Below are 21065 nucleotides of genomic sequence, written 5' to 3'. Positions count from 1 at the left end.
AGGTCCGAGATCTTGACATTCCCAAATGATGCACCGCAACTTGATCTCTCCGACATCCTCCCTAAAATCCAGTCCATACAAGTGCTGGAAAGTGTGGGGGCAAGTACACATCCCTGACTAACTCCAGTAACAACTGGAAATAAGTCAGAGATGGTACCACCACACTTCACAGCACTCTCAGTACCAGAGTAGAGTTCAGACATCAGATTGATCAGTTTTGGTGGCACCCCACGAAGACCAAGAATCCTCCAGAGGACATCCCGATTCACTGAATCGAATGCTTTACAGAGATCAACATAGGCTGCAAGCAGCCCCTGCCGAAACTCTCGTCTGCGTTCGGTGAGAACACGAAGGGCAAGGATACGGTCAATCGTTGACCTCTTTGGTGTAAAGCCTGACTGCTCTGGACGCTGGTGCTCAAGCAGATGGTGGCGAACCCTATCAAGTATTATCCGAGCAAAGACCTTGCCCGGCACTGAGAGCAGCGTCACCCCTCGGTAGTTGTTGCAGTCTTGGCGATCACCCTTCCCTTTCCAGAGAGGGACAACAAGGCCACTCTTCCAGTCAGTTGGGATGATGCCTGTGTTCCAGGCAGAGCACAAAACTGCATGCAACGACACGAGTGCAGCATTTCCACCAGCCTTGAGAAGTTCGGCATGGATGCCACAGATCCCTGGAGCTTTGCCCCATTTCAACTGGTTCACCGCAGCCCGTGTTTCCACAAGCGTAGGTGGACCACAGTTGATTCGAGGGTCAGCAACAGGGATTGTAACACCCTTGACGTCCAACTCGACAGCTGGGGGATCAGCCTGGTACAACCGCTCAAAGTAACCGGCCCAGCGGGCCTTCACTTCAGACTCCTCTGTCAAGAGCCTACCACTCTCTGCTCGAACTGTAGTGCTCCGAGGGATGGGCTTGGATGAACGTAATGCGCGAATTCCCCTGTAAGCGGGACGAGAATCACCTGTCCACAGGTGATGCTCTACCACCTCACAGATTCCTCGCACATAGGCCTCCTTGTCCACCCTCAGTGCACGTACAGTTTTACGCCTCAGCTCCCTGAACAGCTCAGCTCTTCCATTCAGCCTGGCCCTGCGACTCTGGTCAATGGTATTCAGTGTCCCTTGAGTGACAAAATTCTTCTTTGCCCTGCGGTGAGCTCCAAGGCATCCACCGGCAACATCAAGGACGGTGGTCTTGAAGGCGCTCCACAACTCTTCAGGACCCCCCAAAGCACCCAGACCCCCCAAGTGTCCACTCAGCCTGTTCGCAAACTCCTCAGCTACTCTCTCATCCCTGAGCTTGGCAACATCCAGCCTAGGCTGGGATGGTACCATTCTCCAGGATTTAAGGTGCAGCTTTAGAGTTGCTACAACAAGCCTGTGGTCAGTATTGAGGAACTGAGCACTCCGGTAGACCCTGCAGTTCTGGATCATCCTCCAACGACCGTCAATGAGGACATGGTCAATCTCCTTTGGCACACCGCCAGCGTTGGAATACCAAGTCCAGCGATGAGCTTGTGGGCGCTGAAACCATGAACCAGCCACCCTTGCACTTCTTGCAAAGTCAAGGAACTTCGTGCTATTCTGGTTCATAGTTCCTGACCCATGGGGACCAACACACACCTCATAACCATCCCTATCAGTTCCAGTCGATGCATTGAAATCCCCCAAGACTAGAAGTGTATCTCGTCTGGGGCACTGATCAACCATAGACTCGAGTGTGGCGTAGAATGCGTCCTTCACGGTGAGATCACTCGCCTCAGTCGGAGCATAAACAGAGACCAGGGAAATGACACCTAAGGAGTGACGAATCCTTAATCTCATAATACGCTCGTTGACCGGTGTTACCTCAATTATCATTGGGGTCAGCTTATTGGACACAGCTACAGCAACTCCTTGGGTATGGTAACCATCAGAGCGACCAGACCAATAGTAGGTGTAACCACCCACCATTATCTCGCCGCAATCCGGTCTTCGAACCTCAGAGAGCTGCAATCCCGATGTCCAAACGCTTGAGCTCAGATGATAACAGAGACAGGTGATCATCCTCTCTTAGGGATAGGACATTCCAGGCACCCACCCGAAGGGACCGCCTCAGGTTAACCCAAGGAGACCGCCGTCTGGTGGACGACACCTCAGCACCACTCCGACACACTCTCCCGCAATCTGACCCAGGGATGTTACCCCGTGGTTTCCCTCCTATCATCAAAGATTGGGGGTCCCGAAGGCTTTGCCCCAATCCCATCATCCGGTGAGCTGCCCTGCGAAGGGAAGCTGCACAGGAGGTACTCCCACGGAGTGGGTTTTCAGATTTTTTTGCGTTTTTGCGTTTTGCGGAATGAAGGGTTTTACGGTGGCTGGAGTGCAAATCCTGCCACAAACCTCCTAATAAGAAGTGACCCAACTGCAGGAGGACGTCCGCAGACACAGTTGGGCACTAGATATGGATGGCCGTTGGCTCACAAGGAGCTCCTCCGCCCTTTGACAGGTTTTGTTTTTAATCCTGCTGGGTGTCCATATCCAAACACCCTCCTCACCAGAAAACCTGGTGGGGGAGACGGTTTAGTCGCCGAAAACCCGACCATGGAACAGGTTAGTACAGGTTTACATGGTACCTGTAGCAGGTCACAGGTCGAACCTGACCTGACTGACATCCTGCTGATAATTCATAAACCAGTCTGTTTAGCGTGAATTCAATATTGAATCAAAGTTAAATAATAGAATTACAACTCTCTCATTTAATAATTCAACAAAAACTATACAAAACCTGTTGTTTGCTTTTATATTTGCCGGTGGTCATTCACCTCCTAAGTATGCTTTGGATTTCCCGCAAGCTTGGTAACAGTCAACAATGGTTGAGTTATCGTCCAGTCATGTCAGCATCAATGTGTGAACTTTAAAAACGTTGTGAACCCACAAAAACTTGTAATTTAGGTCACATTCCCAGTTTAAAGTTGGCTTTCCAAACAGTATTCACTTGTGCCAATTATACATGAATTGGAAGATGTATTTGAAGGAAGCCCTGTGGGCAAAAACTTGAAATTCACTAATCTAATATTTCGGGATGTACAAGGAGTAAAGTAAGTAACCATTTAACATCCCAGGAAAATGTGTCTTTTTGCAGAAGGTAAACCAAGAAACAAACCTCCTTTGGTAATCGATAACCACCAACAAAAACATCACCGTATGCTGCAACCCGTGCATTGGCATGCACAACTGGGTATTTTCTTCGGTCGGAGATTTGGGAAGGGTGAGGGGTATTAAGAGGGTGGGGAAAAAAAGAGAAAGGTAAATGTAACAAAAACAGACAAAGGTGATTAAAATTCAAACTAAATATCAATCATCAATCAATCAAATTGGTTTCTTCTCGAACGCTTTACATTTAGGAATACTAGCAGAGACTCGTGGAACAGAGTTGTTGGAATTTATGCATAGTCAAGGTAAGTGTATACCGACAGGTGGCAGAGTGTGCAGAAGGAGGGAGTGAGGCGAGAAAGGAGGGAATTTATAGAGAGGATTCTTTGTGGATGGAGATTGCAAGAATAGTAAGATACTTGTGGGATGATTTTTTAGGATTCCTGGTGTTAACCCATTCGGTAGAGAAGCCCACGGTGGGAGGGGGGATTCAGTGTTGGACAATTAGACAAGGCAAGAACAGATCAGCATGGTGTTACCGGGATATCTTTAACAGCTCGTTCGAGTCAGGACAGGTACCGGACGATTGTAAAGTTACAAATGTAACAACACTCTTTAAGAAACGATCCAGAGAAGAATTGCAGAATTGCACATCTGTTAGCCTGACTTCATTTGTGGGGAAAGTGTTGGCGAAGTTAATTAAGGGGTGGATCAGGAACCATTTGACGTCTGGTCATGGATGGACCCAGACGTTTGGGTCGGGCCTGGGGAGTCATTGATTCACTGGATCATGGGGTGTGGCGCTGCCGGTACCTGTGTGGGAGGACGAAGGTCCGAGTCTTCAGGTCCTTGGTGGTTGCAGTCTTGCTCTGTGGATGTGAGCCTTGGACTCTGACCAGAGATATGAGATGGAGACTAAATTCCTTTGGTACCAGGTATCTTTGGAGAATCCTTGGCTATCGCTGGTCGGACTTTGTGTTGAACAAGCGGTTGCGAAGAGAGACTCAAATGAGATTTGTTACCTGCATAGTCCATGAGCATCAGCTGGCGGCTGTATGGATATGTGGCTCATTTTCCTGACGCTGATCCTGCTCACAAGATTCTCTCAGCAAGGGAGTCTCGTGAGTGGAGGAGGCCAATGGGCCGACCACGTGCCTCATGGTTGCAGCAGCTTGATCGGCATCTCAAGGAGATGGGGATGGGCTAGGTATCTGCCTGGGGGATGTCCAGATGGAGGCCCCTGGAGTACCAACAGCGATGGTACTGCTCGCACCGGTAGCAGCGACACGCTGCTCTGGCACATGTTCCCATAGCTGACCTGACCTGACCTCTGTGCAAAGCGTTGGTGCTGCCTAAGCAGTCTCCTTGGCTATTGTGCACAATCCTGGATGGGTCGCCACTCCGACACAGGATACCAGCATGCTGGCACTCATTTTGCCAACCTCGGAAGGATGACAGGCTGAGTTAACCCCACCTAGTATTAATTTAACAGCTGAGCGGGATTTGAACTCATGACCCGAGGATCCAAAGCCCGCCACCATAACCATCAAGCCAACACCAGGCATAGCCGAGGGAAGTGCATAAATGTAGTATATCTGGACTTTCAGAAGACATTTGATAAGATAGCACATCGGAGGTTGTTTGCCAAATGGGGGCTTAATTGTGGAGTGGCTGGTCAGGTAGCTAATTGGATTGCAAACTGGCTTAGTGATAGGAAGCAAAGAGTGGCTGTGAGTGCGAGGATGTAAGTAGTGGGGTACCTCAGGGATTCTGGACCATTATTATTCATTATTTACATCAATGATTTGGATAGTGGGGTTGAGAGTCTGCTTTCCAAATTTGCAGCTGACACTAATCTTGGAGGTAAGGTGGATACTGTAGCAGATAGGTGGTGACCAAATTGAGCAAAATCTAGATATTTTAATTGATTTGGCAAGTTGTTGGCAGATGCAATTTAATAAAAAGACATGTCAGGTGTTGGGAATGGGTAGAAATAATGAAAATATGGATTATATAATACAAAGGGAAATCTTGAAATATGTCACACAAGAGAAGGATCTGGGATGATAATAGATACCGCACCGGGTAGGGCAGACATCTCACTGTCAGGCAGCTATAGGTAAAGCTTCCAGGCTTTCAGGTTGTAGTCATCGGGGATCAATTGTAAATCAAAAGAGGAAGTGTTAACACTGTATAGGAATTTGGTAGAGAATTGGCTGTGTGATTGCAGGAAGTCAGAAAGCCAGGTATGACAGTGGCCTTTTATGTCACAGGCAGCAAGCGTTGGAAGAGGAGCAAGATTCCAGATTGTGTTGAATGCCTGAGATATATCCAGGGAGACAGTCCTGTCCTCCTGTTTGTGATTTAAGACCTCCAACCATTTCCAAAAGATTAACATCAGCATCTTCAAAGTTGAATGACTTGCCCAGAATCCAAACTCTTTGGCAGAGATAAGGCTGCTTGAAAAGAGGAAAGACTGTGTCAGCAGCAATGATGCATTCCACGAATATTATCTTATCATTGGAAGGAAGCTTACTTGTCTGTAGTTATTCCACCCTTCTTGTGTAAAGGAATAATATTTGCTGACTTCCAGGCAGATATAAGGTGGCTGAAAGAGAAGGAGAGCAGACAAAGGAGAAGTAAAAGCAACAGAGCAGGAATTTGAGAACATGGACGCTGATATCATTCGGGATCATCGCCGATGAAGAGGTGAGGCCGGATACAGCTTTCTCTGACGTCTCAAGTGAGAAGGGCACAAAGTTCAGTCGACAGTGGGTATGTGATGGGACGATGTGGACATTGTGATGGGTTGGCTACACGGGACTTGAAGGCAAACCCCCAGTTGAAACATTTTGCCAAAGCTCGAGTAGAGTCTGAGATGGAAGCGGGTTGAGGTGAGCAAGGGGATGAAGGGGGAGCTTACACCAAAGATGGACTTGACAAGGCCCATCCATGACTTTGAGGAAGGAGCCTGGTTGGAAGGTTCAGCCTTGATGTTTGCAAGATGATGTATTCTGGCTTGCTTCAGGATGGAAACACTTCTTGTATGCCTTGTCACAGGATTCGGTGTACCCAGGCCGAGAGGATGGGTGGGCGATCGTCAAGAACTCAACTTTCAGTCGGTGTCTCAACCTTCCCTTAATGTCTCAACAGGAGTTTATATCCGTGATTTTGTTGAACACCTGTGATTATTTCCATGGTATTTCAAAGCAGGTAGGCGTATGGTATCTTTCGACGCACCATTCCTATCGGAAATGCATTAATCACATGTTATTATGTGGAAATGGAAACCGTTATACGTGTTTGTGAAGACATGTTTCATCACGTTTTTGCAGCCATTTCAATTATATTTTTTGCCCATTCTAAAGGTAAACAAATACAATTTGTTTCCTTTATCGTTTGAAAAAAAAACAACAACAAAGCAAACAAGATAATAATTATCAGACTTACCGTAATGTCTCCTTGACGACGGCCTTCAAGTATATCATGCGGCTCACAGTCTCTGCATCTGGCGTCGTATCGCCTGGGATCATACTCATGATCTCCTGGTACAGACGCTCCTGGTAGTGTGGTTGACGTGCCAATTCATAGAGTGCCCACGATATTGTGTTGGACGTCTAAAAATTGAAAAGCAAACACTTCCTGGGGATGTTTTTTTTCTGCGGTAGACTCATGAGAGCGGTGAAGGAGGTGAAATCCAGATACAGTTTTGCATTACAAATAAAAACATTCCTTCGTTTGAACATGTACTCAATCACAACCTTTAACTAGAGGGGGAGCACTCGGGAGAGTGCAAAACTTCCACTGCCAATACTGCTGGGTCACTCAAGTGAACCTTATATCTTATTCATTAAATATGATGTCAACAGTGCTGAGAGTTATAGTTATTTTCTCCAACATTTTTTTTTGGGGGGGGGGGTTGGAAATCACTTAAAACATGTAGAAATGCAAAAAAAAAAATTTTTCCCTTTTTTTGGGGGGGGGTAACAATTTTTTTTGGGGGGTTGGACATCATTTAAAACATGTAAAAATTCAAAAAAAATTTCTCAATTTTTTTTGGGGGGTTGGAAATCACTTAAAATATGTAGAAATGCAAAAAAAAATTCTCTAACAATTTTTTTGGGGGGAAAATTTTTTTGGGGGAGGTTGGAAATCACTTAAAACATGTAGAAATGCAAAAAAAAAAATTTTAGCTTTATTTTTTTTGGGGGGGTAACAATTTTTTGGGGGGGGTTGGAAATCACTTAAAACATGTAGAAATGCAAAAAAAATTTCTCTAACAATTTTTTTTTGGGGAGGGGGTAACAATTTTTTGGGGGTTGGAAATCACTTAAAACATGTAGAAATGCAAAAAAAATTTTTTCCCTTTTTTGGGGGGGGTAACAATTTTTTTTGGGGGGTTGGACATCATTTAAAACATGTAAAAATTCAAAAAAAAATTTCTCAATTTTTTTGGGGGTTGGAAATCACTTAAAATATGTAGAAATGCAAAAAAAATTCTCTAACAATTTTTTTGGGGGGAAAATTTTTTGGGGAGGTTGGAAATCACTTAAAACATGTAGAAATGCAAAAAAAAAATTTTAGCTTTATTTTTTTGGGGGGTAACAATTTTTTTTGGGGGGGGGTTGGAAATCACTTAAAACATGTAGAAATGCAAAAAAAAAATTTCTCTAACAATTTTTTTTTGGGGGAGGGGGTAACAATTTTTTTGGGGGGGTTGGAAATCACTTAAAACATGTAGAAATGCAAAAAAAAAAAAAATTCTCTAAAATTTTTTTTTTTGGAGAGGGGCGGGACCAAGTCCAAAATTTAATGGCATGATCCTTGGACCATACCTAACCCCCCACCAAGTTTCGTCGAAATCCGTTGAGGAGTTTTTCCGTAATACTGTTCACAAACAAACAAACAAACAGAAAGGGGTGAAAACAGTAACCTCCATCCATCTTCGAAGATGGCGGAGGTTAATAAAGGATTCTTAATATGCTGTTTCATTATAGTTTTACCGATAACACATCTTATTCAATGTTTACTTGTCTCGCTTAAAAACGTAAAAAAAAAAAGAAAACATGGAGAGATGGAATCCCCCCAAAAAACAACCAAGCAAAGTAGGAAGGAATGACGTCACAATACAACACCACGATCCTTTTTACGGATTTCCATCACGACATATTTTGATATTTTCTTCGTCGGTGGCAATAATAACAATTGTATGAAGATGTCTTTGTTAGAGGCAGTTGTAGATTTGTCGTATAGGTTGGTGTAATTGTATATTTTATTACCTCCGCCATCGAAGGTGGATGGAGGTTATGTTTTCACCCCTGTCTGTTTGTCTGCTTGTCTGTGAACATGATATCTGAAAAAGTTATGGACGGACTCGGACGAAACTTGGTGGATGAGTTGGTTAGGCGACAAGAACTAGCCGATTCAATTTTAATTCACGTCCGAATCCAGATCCGGCCCATCAGTGGGATACTAAACGTAAACTAATCAGCTTGGTGGAGGTATGCGCTCTACCGAGTGCCCTTCGAGATTGTTATGGCATTGAGACAGAAAAATGTCAAAATATGTCATGATGGCAATCGGTAGAAGGATTGTGGTGTTGCATTGTAATGTCCTTCCCACCTTGTTAATGCCCGTCATTCCTTCCTACCTTGTTTGGTTGTTTCTTTGGGGATTCTATCCCTTTCTGTTTTTTAATTTGTTAAAAAAAAAAAACAAATTCTCCCTTGTTTGGCTTTATTTTGCCAATGACGTCAGCATCCAATAAATTATTTTGAGGGGTGTTAACATGGGGAACCCCCCCAACCCCCACCCACGTCACGATATATCTCCTACAAGTCCCTTCCTTTATTCCCTTCGTGTCCCGTCCCATATTCCCATCCCTTCTGTCTCCACTCAGACATTGTGCCACCCAGTTCTCCTTCACCTTCGGAGTCATCCATTTATTTTGTATGCCAACATGGCAGAAGTTTTTCTTTGCCCTCTCTCTCCTTTCTCTGTTCCTTCCCTTCTATTGTAACCCCAAACTCCTATATCTTCCCAATCTTCCTTCCCTTCTTGCCAAAACTCTGCTCACCTCCTTCCTTCTTCTACTGTCCGACATTCTCTTCTTTTCCTCAATTTACTCCTTACCTGTACACACAACTTAAAGAGACACCTCAATTCTTATCCTCTTCCCGTCTGTTCCTTACTCAATTTTGGCATTTCCAATTCACTCCCTCTGCTGTGTACATGGAATGAATAGATACCTTATAAAGAGGTCACATGATCACATCTATTTCAATAAGGAGGAGGAACTGCACGATTTGTTTGAACAATAATACGCATACCGTATATGGAAAGGTGAGTTTAGAATGCTCTTTTCGATATCTGATATGAACCCCTGGTGAACCTCGATGAAAGGATCAGAAGATCCTTCTAGGCCCTTTTCCTTCGTAAATTACACATTTTGTCGTACCTTACAATCCATGTTGCCTAGTAATCCACGACAGAGAATTTGCAGTAGACTGAGTTTTACAGGAGTGTTTCTCACTCTGCGCATGTGCAAATGGCGTTCAACAGGTTGTGGTGTAATGTGGATGTATTCTTTTTCAAATCCAATAAAAAAAAAATTTGGGTTTATCGTATGGGTGCAATTTCCAGTTCCTTCCATTGGAATCATTGTAATTGCTTCAGTCATTATTGTGCTCGGCTGGATGGCATTCATCAACAATTCTGTCGGCGAACAATTTGGCGATCTTGCGATCTCTTCATTCGGTACTTTAGTGATGTATTCTGGTGTGTTTCCCATTCTTGTAAGTGATGAAAATGTTCGAAAATAAAAGGTATGCTTTGTAAAGGCTGATGACTTCACTCTATAGCAGCTTTTCAGCACATCATTTTGTGTACATTTGATGGGTGGCCATTTTTTTCCCCATCCTATCCCCATATATGGTCTATGACTGCACTCCATGATGTGTGTGTGTGTTTTTTGTTTTTTTTTCCCAAAAATGATGGGTGAATGAGGGGTTAATTATTCAATAGTTATATCTTAATGAGTGTCACAGCATCTAGTTATCTAGCTCTGGAGGACACACTTTGAAAATAAACATTTTTTATCGTCACTTTGGCATATTTAAATAAATATAATTTGTTATAATGATCATATTTTATTGTACACAAAAAAATGAATGAATTTTACAATAATAATGTATGAAATTTCAATATTTCGCACGACCACCTGTTTCATGCAAAACACCAGATACCTGTTTTGGAATGCTTTCCTGCAATTTCTGGAGAAATTCCACTGGGAGATTGGTCCAGGCATTCTTCAATGTTTCCCATAATTCGTCTTTTGATTTTTCATTTTTCATTTTTCTTCCTGTCCAATTAATCTCAGACAGCTTCTGTGATGCTAAGACACTATTTTGCTCCTGTCTATCCGAGGAGTAGGCCTGAGCTAGGCGAATAATAATTCGACAATATCGTATCGCAAGGGATAATTTAACATAGAAAATTGGACAAAAATACAAACAGCAACATGGGGACAAAAATATAACAAAAAACACAACGGATCCAGTTTGGAAAACTTAGCGTTGATTGAGGTGGAAAGAGCAACTGCAGATTCAACTTACATGTGGAGCAAACCCGAATTTTCAAATCCCATTGCGCCACAAGCCCTCCTCCTGGCTGGAACTCCACCGGAGGTTTTACACAACACGTCCTTAGCCTACACTCCTCTATTATGGACAGTCACTGCCCCCCTCAGTGCACGTATTACATGCAACTTAACTCTGACGTGTCCTTAATACAGGCGGAAATCTAACCTACTCAAGCACATGAACCAAGCTATTCTTAACACATTCTATCTATGAATCTCCCCTCCTTTCATGTTTGTATACACACATGGATGTGTATATATAAATATATATATATGTATATATATATATATATATATATAATATATAATATATATATATATATATATATATATATATATATATATATATATATATATATATATCCATGTGTGTATACAAACACACGCACATATTGAAACATCAGATGAATATTTAGTTTGTGATAGTAATTGTTATCAATCGATTTTGTTATTACTCATCTTAGATATGCCATCAGCATATTAACGCTTTCGGAAGAATCATTTTGCAAGAGTTTATGAGAAGAAAATCACCTCATTTGATTCAAAATTGTAATTGAATTGCAGAAGCTACTTCTGGGAAAGTTATTTCCAATTGACAAACTATTTCCAAAAGAACCATCAAATTTAATCATGTCAGGAAAATGTTTGGCTTAATAATGTCTTGCAAGATAAAGAATGACTTACTGTGTCAACACCTGCTAGTAGCATCTCTGTTATGTTTCCATACACTTCTTGAAGGCTCATTTTGCCACTTGAGAGCAGGTACGTGAGATATTCTCCCTCAACAGCCTCTCCGTTTTGCAACCTTTCATCGATTGTCTCCAACTTTTCATTGATCAGCTTCACAGCTGGGAGCAAAGCATAAACGTACTGTGGATGGCCTACGGCAAATAGTTAACATTAAAACAAACTCAATTTCTGAACATAACCAAAAAAATAACAATAATAAAGTTTTATCAAAATCATATTTGTAGCTTCAGAGAAGAAGTTGCAAGTATTTGGGATGGACAGATGGAAGGACAGATGGACAACGCATCATTCCATAAGCTCCCCGGAACAATGTTCCAGGTCAGGTCAGGTATAGGAGCATGCGCCGGAGCAGCACGTCGCTGCGTCCATTTTCCGCCAGTACTCCAGGGGCTTCCGTCTGGCCATCCCCCAGACAGATGCCTCTCCCATCCCCATCTCCTGGAGATGCGGATCAACCTGCTGCAACCATGAGGCACGGGGTCAGCCCATTCGCCCACTCCACTCACGAGGCTCCCTTGCTGAGAGAATCTGGTGAGCAGGATCAGCAACAGGAAAACGAGGCACATGTCCATACAGTCACAGCTGATGCTCACGGACTATGCAGGTAACAAATCTCATTTGAGTCTTTGTCAGCACCTGCTCATTCGACACAAAGTCCGACCAGCGATAGCCAAGGATTCTCCGAAGAGACGTGGTACCAAAGGAGTTGTCTCCGTCTCAGATCCCTGCTTAGAGTCCAAGTCTCACATCCATAGAACAAGACTTGAAGCACCAAGGACCTGAAGACTCGGACATTTGTCCTCCTGCATAGGTAGCGATAGTAACACACTCCATGATCCAGTGAATCCATGACTCCCCAAGACCGACCCGGATGTCCTTTTGACCGATGGCTCACAGCAAGCAGAGACGTGAATATCACTGCCAAGGTAAGTGCATCTCTCTGGGACCTCAACATCCTCACCACAAACAGGTACAGACAAGACAGCAGCATCCAAGATGTCACTGAAAGCCTGGATCTTCGTTTTCACCCAGGAATCCAATAATCCCAGTGGCTCTGACTCCTCATTCAGCACATCAAGTGCCTCCAAAAGGATATCCAGAGTTTCCACAAAGATGACTGAATCGTATGCAAAATCAAGGTCAGAGATCTCGACATTCCCAAACGATGCACCGTATCCTGATCTCTCCAACATCCTCCCCAGAATCCTGTCCATATAAGCAGTGAAAAGTGTGGGGGCCAGTACACAGCCCTGACGAACTCCAGTAACAACTGGAAATAAGTTAGAGATGAAACTACCACCCCTCCAGCACTCTCAGTACCAGAGTAGAGTTCAGACATCAGATTGATCAGTTTTGGTGGCACTCCACGAAGGCCAAGAAACCTCCAGATGGCATACCGATTCAATGAATCCCACACTTTTCAGAGGTCAACATAGGCTGCAGGCAGCCCCTGCCAAAACTCTCATCTGCGTTTGGTGAGGACCCGAAGAGCAAGGATACGGTCAATCGTTGACCTCTTTGGTGTAAAGCCTGACTGCTCTGGATGCTGGTGCTCAAGCAGATGGTGTCGAACCCTATCAAGAATTATCCGAGCAAAGACCTTGCCCAGCACTGAGAGCAGCGTCATCCCTCGGTAGTTGTTGCAATCCTGCCGATCACCTTTCCCTTTCCAGAGAGGGACAACAAGGCCCCTCTTCCAGTCAGTTGGGATGATGCCTGTGTTCCAAACAGAGCACAGAACTGTACGCAACAACACGAGTACAGCATTTCCACCAGCCTTGAGATGTTTGACATGGATATCACAGATCCCAGGAGCTTTTCCCCCATTTCAACCGATTCACCGCATCCTGCGTTTCCAGAAACGAAGGTGGACCACAGTTAATTGGAGGGTCAGCAATCGGGATAGTAACACCCCGAACATCCAACTCAACAGCTGTTGGGTCAAACTGGTACAGCCGTTCAAAGCAACCGGCCCAGCAGGCCTTCACTTCAGACTCCTCTGTCAAGAGCTCACCACACTCCACTCAAACTGCAGTACACGGAGGGATGGGCTTGGACGAACGCAATGCACAAATTCCCCAATAAGCAGGAAGAGAATCACCTGTCCACAGGTGATGCTCTATCCTCTCACAGATTCTTCACACATAGGCCTCCTTGTCCACCCTCAGCGCACGTACAGTTTTGTGCCTCAACTCCCTGAACAGCTCAGCTCTGCCATTCAGCCTGGCCCTGCGACTCTGGTCAATGGTATCCAATGTCCCTTGAGAGACAAAATTCTTCTTCACTCTTCAGTGAATTCCAAGACATCCATCAGCGACATCAAGGATGGTAGTCTTGAAGGCACTCCACAACTCTTCAGGATCCCCCAAAGCACCCAGAACCCCCAAATCACCACGCAGCCTGTTCGCAAACACCTCAGCTTCCCTCTCATCCTTAAGCATGCCAACATTGAACCGAGGCTGGGATGGAACCATTCTCCTGGATTTTAAGCTGCAACTTCGGAGTTGCTTTATCAAGCCTGTGGTCAGTATTGAGGAACTGAGCACTCCGACAGACCCTGCAGTTCTGGATCATCCTCCAGCGACCATCAATGAGCACATGGTTAATCTAAATTTGCTTACTGCTATTGTAGGTCACATTTACAGACCCATTGAGACCAACACATGTCTCATCCATCCATCCAACCATTGGGACCATACTCTGTGCAGGGCGTTGGTGCTGCCTAAGCAGCCTCCTGGGTTATTTGGCACAATCCTGGATGGATCGCCACTCCGACATAGGATACCACTAAGCTTGGTACTCATTGTGCCGACCTCGGAAGAATGACAGGCTGAGTCGACCCCACCTGGTATTAGGAGGAGGAGAAGAAATTGGGACCATACTCTATGTAGAGCGTTGGTGCTGCTTAAGCAGTCTCCTTGGCTATTGGGCACAATCCTGGATGGGTCGCCACTCAAACACAGTATACCAGCATGCTGGCACTCATTTTCCCAACCTTCGAAGGATGACAGGCCGAGTTAACCCCACCTGGTATTCATTCAACAGCTGAGCGGGATTTGAACTCAGGACCCTCAGATCACAAGCCCACCACTATAGCCATTAAGCCAACACTAGGCACACATGTCTCATAACCAACCTTATCAGTTCCAGTCGATGCATTGAAATCCCTAAGATGAGAAGAGTGTCTCGCCTGGGGTACTGATCAACCACAGACTCGGGCACGACATAGAATGCGTCCTTCACGGTGAGATCACTCGCCTCAGTTGGAGCATATACTGAGACCAGGGAAACGACACCCAAGGAGTGACAAATTCTTAGTCTCATAATACGCTCGTTGACCGGTGTTACCTCAATTATCATTGGAGTCAGATTATTGGACACAGCTTCAGCAACTCCTTGGAAATGGTAACCATCAGAGCGACCATACCAATAGTAGGTGTAACCACCCGCCATGATCTGGCCACTATCCGGTCTCCAAACCTCAGAGAGTGCTGCAATACCAATGTCGAAACGCTTGAGCTCAGATGATAACAGAGACAGCTGATCATCCTCTCTTAGGGATAGGCCATTCCAGGTGCCCACCCAAAGGGACCTGCTCAGGTTTACCCAAGGAGACCGCCATCTGGTGTACGACACCTCAGCACCACTCCACCACACACCACCGCAATCTGACCCAGGGAGTTTACCCCATGCTTTTCCTCCCATCATCAAAGATTGGGGGTCCCAAAAGCTTTGACTCCATCCCGTCATCCGGTGAGCTGCCCTGCGAAGGGCAGCAGCACAGAAGGTACTCCCACAGAGTGGGTTTTTCAGTTTTCTTTATGGTTGTGGGTTTTGCGCAATGAAGGGTTTTATGGTAGCCGGAGTGCAAATCCTGCCACCAACCTCCTCAAAAAAGTAACCCAACTGCAGGAGGAGGTCCGCAGACACAGTTGGGCACGAGGTATGGATGGCCGTTGGCTCACAAGGAGCTCCTCCACCCTTTGACAGGTTTTGTTCTTCATCTTGCTGGGTGTCCATATCCAAACACCCTCCTCTCGAGGAAACCCGGTGTGGGAGATGGTTTAGTCGCCGACAACCCGGTCATGAAACAGGTTAGTACAGGTTTACATAATACCTGTAATAGCTGTAGCAAGTCACAGATTTAATCTGACCTGACCTGACAATAAAACGTTCCAGGTGAGCTAAAAAGAGAATTTTTAACCATTGTACTTAAAGTTACGGATAATTGACATCAAATCACAATTGCTGGAATGCATGAAATGCAATGTTTGGATGATGACAAATCGAAAACTTTTCAGTGAGGAATTATTGTATTTTCCATTTTCACTTCTTCATCAATGTAGATTGAATGTTATTTTTTTTATTTATTTATTATGACAAACTTTATAAGCAATTTTGTTTCTTATATTCAAACTCTAAGATGGTCAACAAAATTAATAAAAGCGTTTTTTTTAAGTCCAATATGTAAGTGCAACATTTCACAAAGTAGAATTTGTGTGCAAATCATCCTTTATACGTATATATATTTTGAAAAAATTTGATGTCAGATCGATTTTATAATTGCAGCATTTGTTTTTGTTTTTTTTTCAGCATTCTCACTTTCTGTATACAAGAAAGTTTAAAAACCGATAATTTATCTGATTTTGAAAATGCAACAAAAGTTTACAGTTTTCGAATTTTTAAAAACTGCAAACAGACCTCATTTCAAAAGTGATCGGGCCGGCAGGACGACATAAATGCACGCACACTCTCTTCTGGGCTGTCTAGTCTGGGTTGGAATCTCTATCCAGCTATAAACTGTCATCCTGGTGTTTCACTGCCGATACCAAGGACGTTAAGCCGGAGGACCTGTTCGTCAGCACTGATCGCTGGTGGACATTAAAGATCCCTCAATGTCTTTCACAAAAAGTCGGTGAGTTATGGTTGACACCACTTCCAAAATTACAAACGCAGCCCTTAATTACCTGCATTTAAACATCAGGCTTGGTCAATAAGTTCACGAAAGACTTGGGCCAAGCCCACAAGAATGTGGACACAATTGGGACCATTAAGGACTCGTAACTTAATTATACCTTCAAACTTACTTAAAGTTGTATTTGAAACTTTTTCAAAAGCACAACTTGATGAGTCAAACTTGAGAACCTTTCAAAAGAAAACGATTGCAAAGAGTACTTACTGCAGTTTACATGTTGTAGAAGATCATGAGTTCAAACATAGTTCGAGGTAGAGTCTTCGAAAAGAAACAAACCGATGGTGAAATCATGCCAGCAGCCAGTGCCGGCCGCTGCCAAGCACACAGTAACCAAGCACTTTGCTCGTTATAAACGATTTCTACATTTTTTTTTTTACCAAACTTAAAAGCAAAGTATCAAATTAAGGAAGAAAGATAATCATATCTTGGTGGAGCAAATATATAAGTTTATTTGTGACAAATTAATTGATAAATTTACAAACTATTAGGTATTTCCCGATGTTTTAGCAATTGCTAGGAAATTCGTACTGACTTCTAGCTACCTAATAAGAACAGCAGTTGGCAAGATGATTCAAGCAGGCTGTGAACAGTTGCTAAGTTGTCTGCCAACAGTTTTCGCAGTGTTCTGTGTACAGCAGTAATGCTTTCAGGGAATTCATCCATCTTCATAGCATGCGGTGTCAGAAAGTAAGTATGAATTTACAGATACCATCATAAAGTTTGTATAACCTTCCAAGTTACAAAATATCACACAGTACTTATGGTTCAAGTGTCGGTAATGTACCCCACATGCTTGTGTTGCAATCTCCTTCACCCTTTTTTTTGTATGCAGCACAAGGCCGCGGAGTAGCATCATTGGCTGAGGGCACAACTGTGCTGCTGATGCAAAAACCTCTGCTTGTTGGTAAGAATTTGTAATTTGTTCATGGTGCCTGCGATATTTCATCTACTGTTCGCGAAGGACGTCGTGCGATCTTTAACGTCCACCAACGAATGCAGGCAGATGGGACGCCCACTATAACATCAACCCGGGGGACGGCACATGCATCGGCGACGCTCGATGTGAAACACAGGGATGACGGTTTATATCTGGGTCGGGATTCAAACCCAGGCTGGACAGCTCAGAGGCGAGTGTGTGTACCTCTAGGCCATCCTGGCATTCTAATCTTCTGCATTTTGTGCAAATTATTTCGCCAACAGTGGGTAGGGAAAATGGCAAGGCTACTAATCACGTAACAGCCTCCTCCCTTTGAGAGATACAGTGTAAACATACAGGACACATGACGACCATATTTATTACGTCCCCTTCCGAAAGATCACACTCCAAGAAGCAGTACCTCCTGCGGGCGTTGTATCAGAATATGTTTTGGTTTTGGTTTTCCAAAGATGGAGATTGAATCCACACGAGACAGCGCAAAGTCAAGCACGCTCTCAACTGATCTCTGCTCTTCCTTTTTGCAAGGAGAATCATGTAAAGTGCAAACGAGACCCTTTAGAAAAGCCAAGAACAAGAAAACACATTTATTTTCTACACCTCAAAATCCAACACACAACAAAACACCATTTTGGGATTTTCAATGTCCTTCTTAGAACTCATGAACTAACGAATAAACATAACCACCCGTCACAACACCCTAAGGTTCTTTCATTGATCGATGTCCAGCCGGCATGTGGGTGAACTCCACGCTTGCGTTTATTTCACACGTAAAGCACAGACGATAAACGCAGGACTGTGGCACGGCACTATACACAGCAAAACATCGTTTTTTGTACACAGAGTCGAGGCTCGTGGAAGAGCGAGACCACTGAACACATCAGGATCCAACAGAACAAAGGGGGAGTGGGGGGGGGGGACACCAACAGCTTCGACCCATACATGTAGCCCCCAAACAGGAACTTCGAAGTTAGATAGGTATAAATTATTTGATGATTCACTTATTCTTCTCTCGTTCTTCATCGTCCACTCTGATGTTGCATTTACATACAGTATGCTTGGAGAGAGAACATTTGCAGAATCCCCTCCCTTTGCTGGATTAATCTACATCCGTCATCATCATCACCATTTGAAAGCCTTTATCCCTGAGCAGGGGTCATCTTTTTGCAGGCTCCAATCATGGTACCCTTTATTGCGGCAATGTTTTTTACAGCCGGATGCCCTTCCTGACGCAAACTCTTCAGTCGCCTTCGACCCTGCAGGGGTAATTACCAGGATACTGGTGCTCATTTGGCCGACCTTCGGAAGGATGACAAGTTGAGTCAACCCCCCTGATGCTAACTCAGGACTCCTAGGATCCCAAGCCGCCACCTTAACCACTGAGCCAACACCAGGCTCATGATTAATCTACATCTTTAATGCACAATAAACGCAAATAAAAGCCACACCAATCTCATTCCGTACCAATAAATTTCCCAATCTTTTTTCTTTTTATTTTTCAATTTCATCTCCAGGTGTCACAGCCATTTGTGAATGTACAAAGGCAGGATATTCATATTTATATATATATATATATATATATATATATATATATATATATATATATATATATATATCTCTCTCTCTCTCTCTCTCTCTCTCTCTCTCTCTCTCTCTCTCTCTCTCTCTCTCTCTCTCTCTCTCTCTCTCTCTCTCTCTCTCTCTCTCTCTCTCTCTCTCTCTCTCTCTCTCTCTCTCTCTCTCTCTCTCTCTCTCTCTCTCTCTCTCTCTCTCTCTCTCTCTCTCTCTCTCTCTCTCTCTCTCTCTCTCTCTCTCTCTCTCTCTCTCTCTCTCTCTCTCTCTCTCTCTCTCTCTCTCTCTCTCTCTCTCTCTCTCTCTCTCTCTCTCTCTCTGTCTCTCTGTCTCTCTCTCTCTCTCTCTCTCTCTCTCTCTCTCTCTCTCTCTCTCTCTCTCTCTCTCTCTCTCTCTCTCTCTCTCTCTCTCTCTCTCTATCTCTCTCTCTCTCTCTCTCTCTCTGTCTCTGTCTCTCACATTATTGTTTTTTTAACCAATTTCATATCACCATCTCCCTTCATTACCTCTGCCACCGAAGGTGAAGGAGGTTATTTTTTCTCCCCTTTCTGTCTGTTTGTGTGCAAGATATCTCAAAAAGTTGTGGACGGATTCTGATTAAATTTGGTAGGCAGGTTGGGTGTGCAATAAGGACGAACTGATTTAGATTTTGGTGAAGATCCGGATCAAGCTACGAGAATTTAAAAAGTGATTCTTCACCATTGAGAAATAGGTCCAAAAAAGATATATAGCATGATATTTCAAAAAAATATTGGCCTCGACATGTTCCACTGGTCAGGCATTGCATGGCGAAGATATGCGCTCTACCGAGTGCCCTTATAGTTGATGATGCTTTGGCTTTCCTACAAGCGCCGGAGCGCTTTGTGATACGTGGTAGAATGTTTTGTCGGTTCAATAACATATATGACAGCGGCGGTATCATGCCAATGCTATTTTAACATCAGCTAGCAGCTTCTCCTCTCAGGTGAAGCCATTCCATCTACTGTGGGAAACCATGGCCTGTGAGATGAAAATTTGACAGTGATTAATCTTACACTAACATTCCGGTAGTTTAATGCTACTCTGGTATCTGCCTGTGTGGCAGGGGTCATGCATGCTTCCTCATATCTGTAAAACTGGAGAGCTTGACAGTTTAATGAGCATAGGGTGTGAATAAGCCAGCTATATGCCAATGATTATTTTATTTATCATCTCTGCACCTCCAGATGGCTTTCTATCTCATCCCGGACGAGAATAGCTGGAGTCGAAGCTGTGACTTTACAATCTTCAATGAATCCGACTTCCATTCACAAACATTCAGATGTATTTTTTCTTGCAGACAAAGTTTCAATCATCTCTTTTTTTATTCTTCCATTTGCTCTTTATTTCCTGATTATTTATTCACTTTAATTTTGCCTCATTTTGATTTTCTTCTTTTGTCTCAGCTGCTGTCATTTCCAGAAGACATTTGCACAAGTCATTTGGCTGCTGCTTTCAAAAAAAAAAAATTCCAACCCGTTTATTACCTCCGTCACAGAATCACCTAAGGTGTTTGTTTTGTCTCTTCGTCTGTTGTGGAAACTCAAAATGTTGTGGACGGATTCAGACTAAATTTGGTGGACAGGGTGGTGTATGACAAGGACGAAATGTTTAGATTTTGGTGAAGATCTGGATCCGGATACTGCAGTATAATTTTAAGTGATTCTTCACAATTGAGAGATTAATTATATAGAATGATATCTCAAAAAGTTGTGGACAAGTTATTACAAAACTTGGTGGATGAGTCGGGTCGGTGAGAATAACAAGCTGATTATATTTTGGTTAAAGTCCGGATCCGGCCCATCATTGGGATACAAAATGTCAACTGTTCAGCCTAGTGGAGGTATGTGCTCTACTGAGTGCCATTCTCATTTGCCTCTTTTACAATCCCCACGCCTTTTGAGAAAAGCGGGAGGTAATTGTAACCGGTTCCGTCTGACTATCTGTTTGTTCGTCACGCTATCTTTAAACGGTTGTTCCAAAAATTTACCAAACTTCGTAGTCATGATCAACATATAGCAAGAAGGTGCTAGAGCAGTA

At 43.8% G+C, this 21065-nt stretch overlaps 1 protein-coding gene across 2 annotated transcripts in view; it reads right to left on the bottom strand.

Annotated features, from left to right (window-relative positions):
• LOC147029466 (sterol 26-hydroxylase, mitochondrial-like) overlaps positions 1-21065 on the bottom strand; it is a 78285-nt gene that overhangs the window by 6048 nt on the left and 51172 nt on the right. Inside the window, exons 5-7 of one of the 2 annotated variants that reach the window (XM_085872530.1) lie at positions 11461-11657; positions 6588-6754; positions 3148-3229 (exon numbers count right to left, since the gene is read on the bottom strand). In XM_085872530.1, coding sequence (XP_085728656.1) covers positions 3148-3229; positions 6588-6754; positions 11461-11657 — 446 coding nt within the window. The remainder of the gene's footprint in view (positions 1-3147; positions 3230-6587; positions 6755-11460; positions 11658-21065) is intronic. The other variant, XM_085872531.1, reaches the window with a different exon arrangement.

Source organism: Eptatretus burgeri, chromosome 3, assembly GCF_056783735.1.
Source record: "Eptatretus burgeri isolate ZD-2024b chromosome 3, Ebu_testis_v1, whole genome shotgun sequence".
Lineage (NCBI taxonomy): Eukaryota > Metazoa > Chordata > Myxini > Myxiniformes > Myxinidae > Eptatretus > Eptatretus burgeri.
This window is presented reverse-complemented; position numbering and strand designations above follow the sequence as displayed.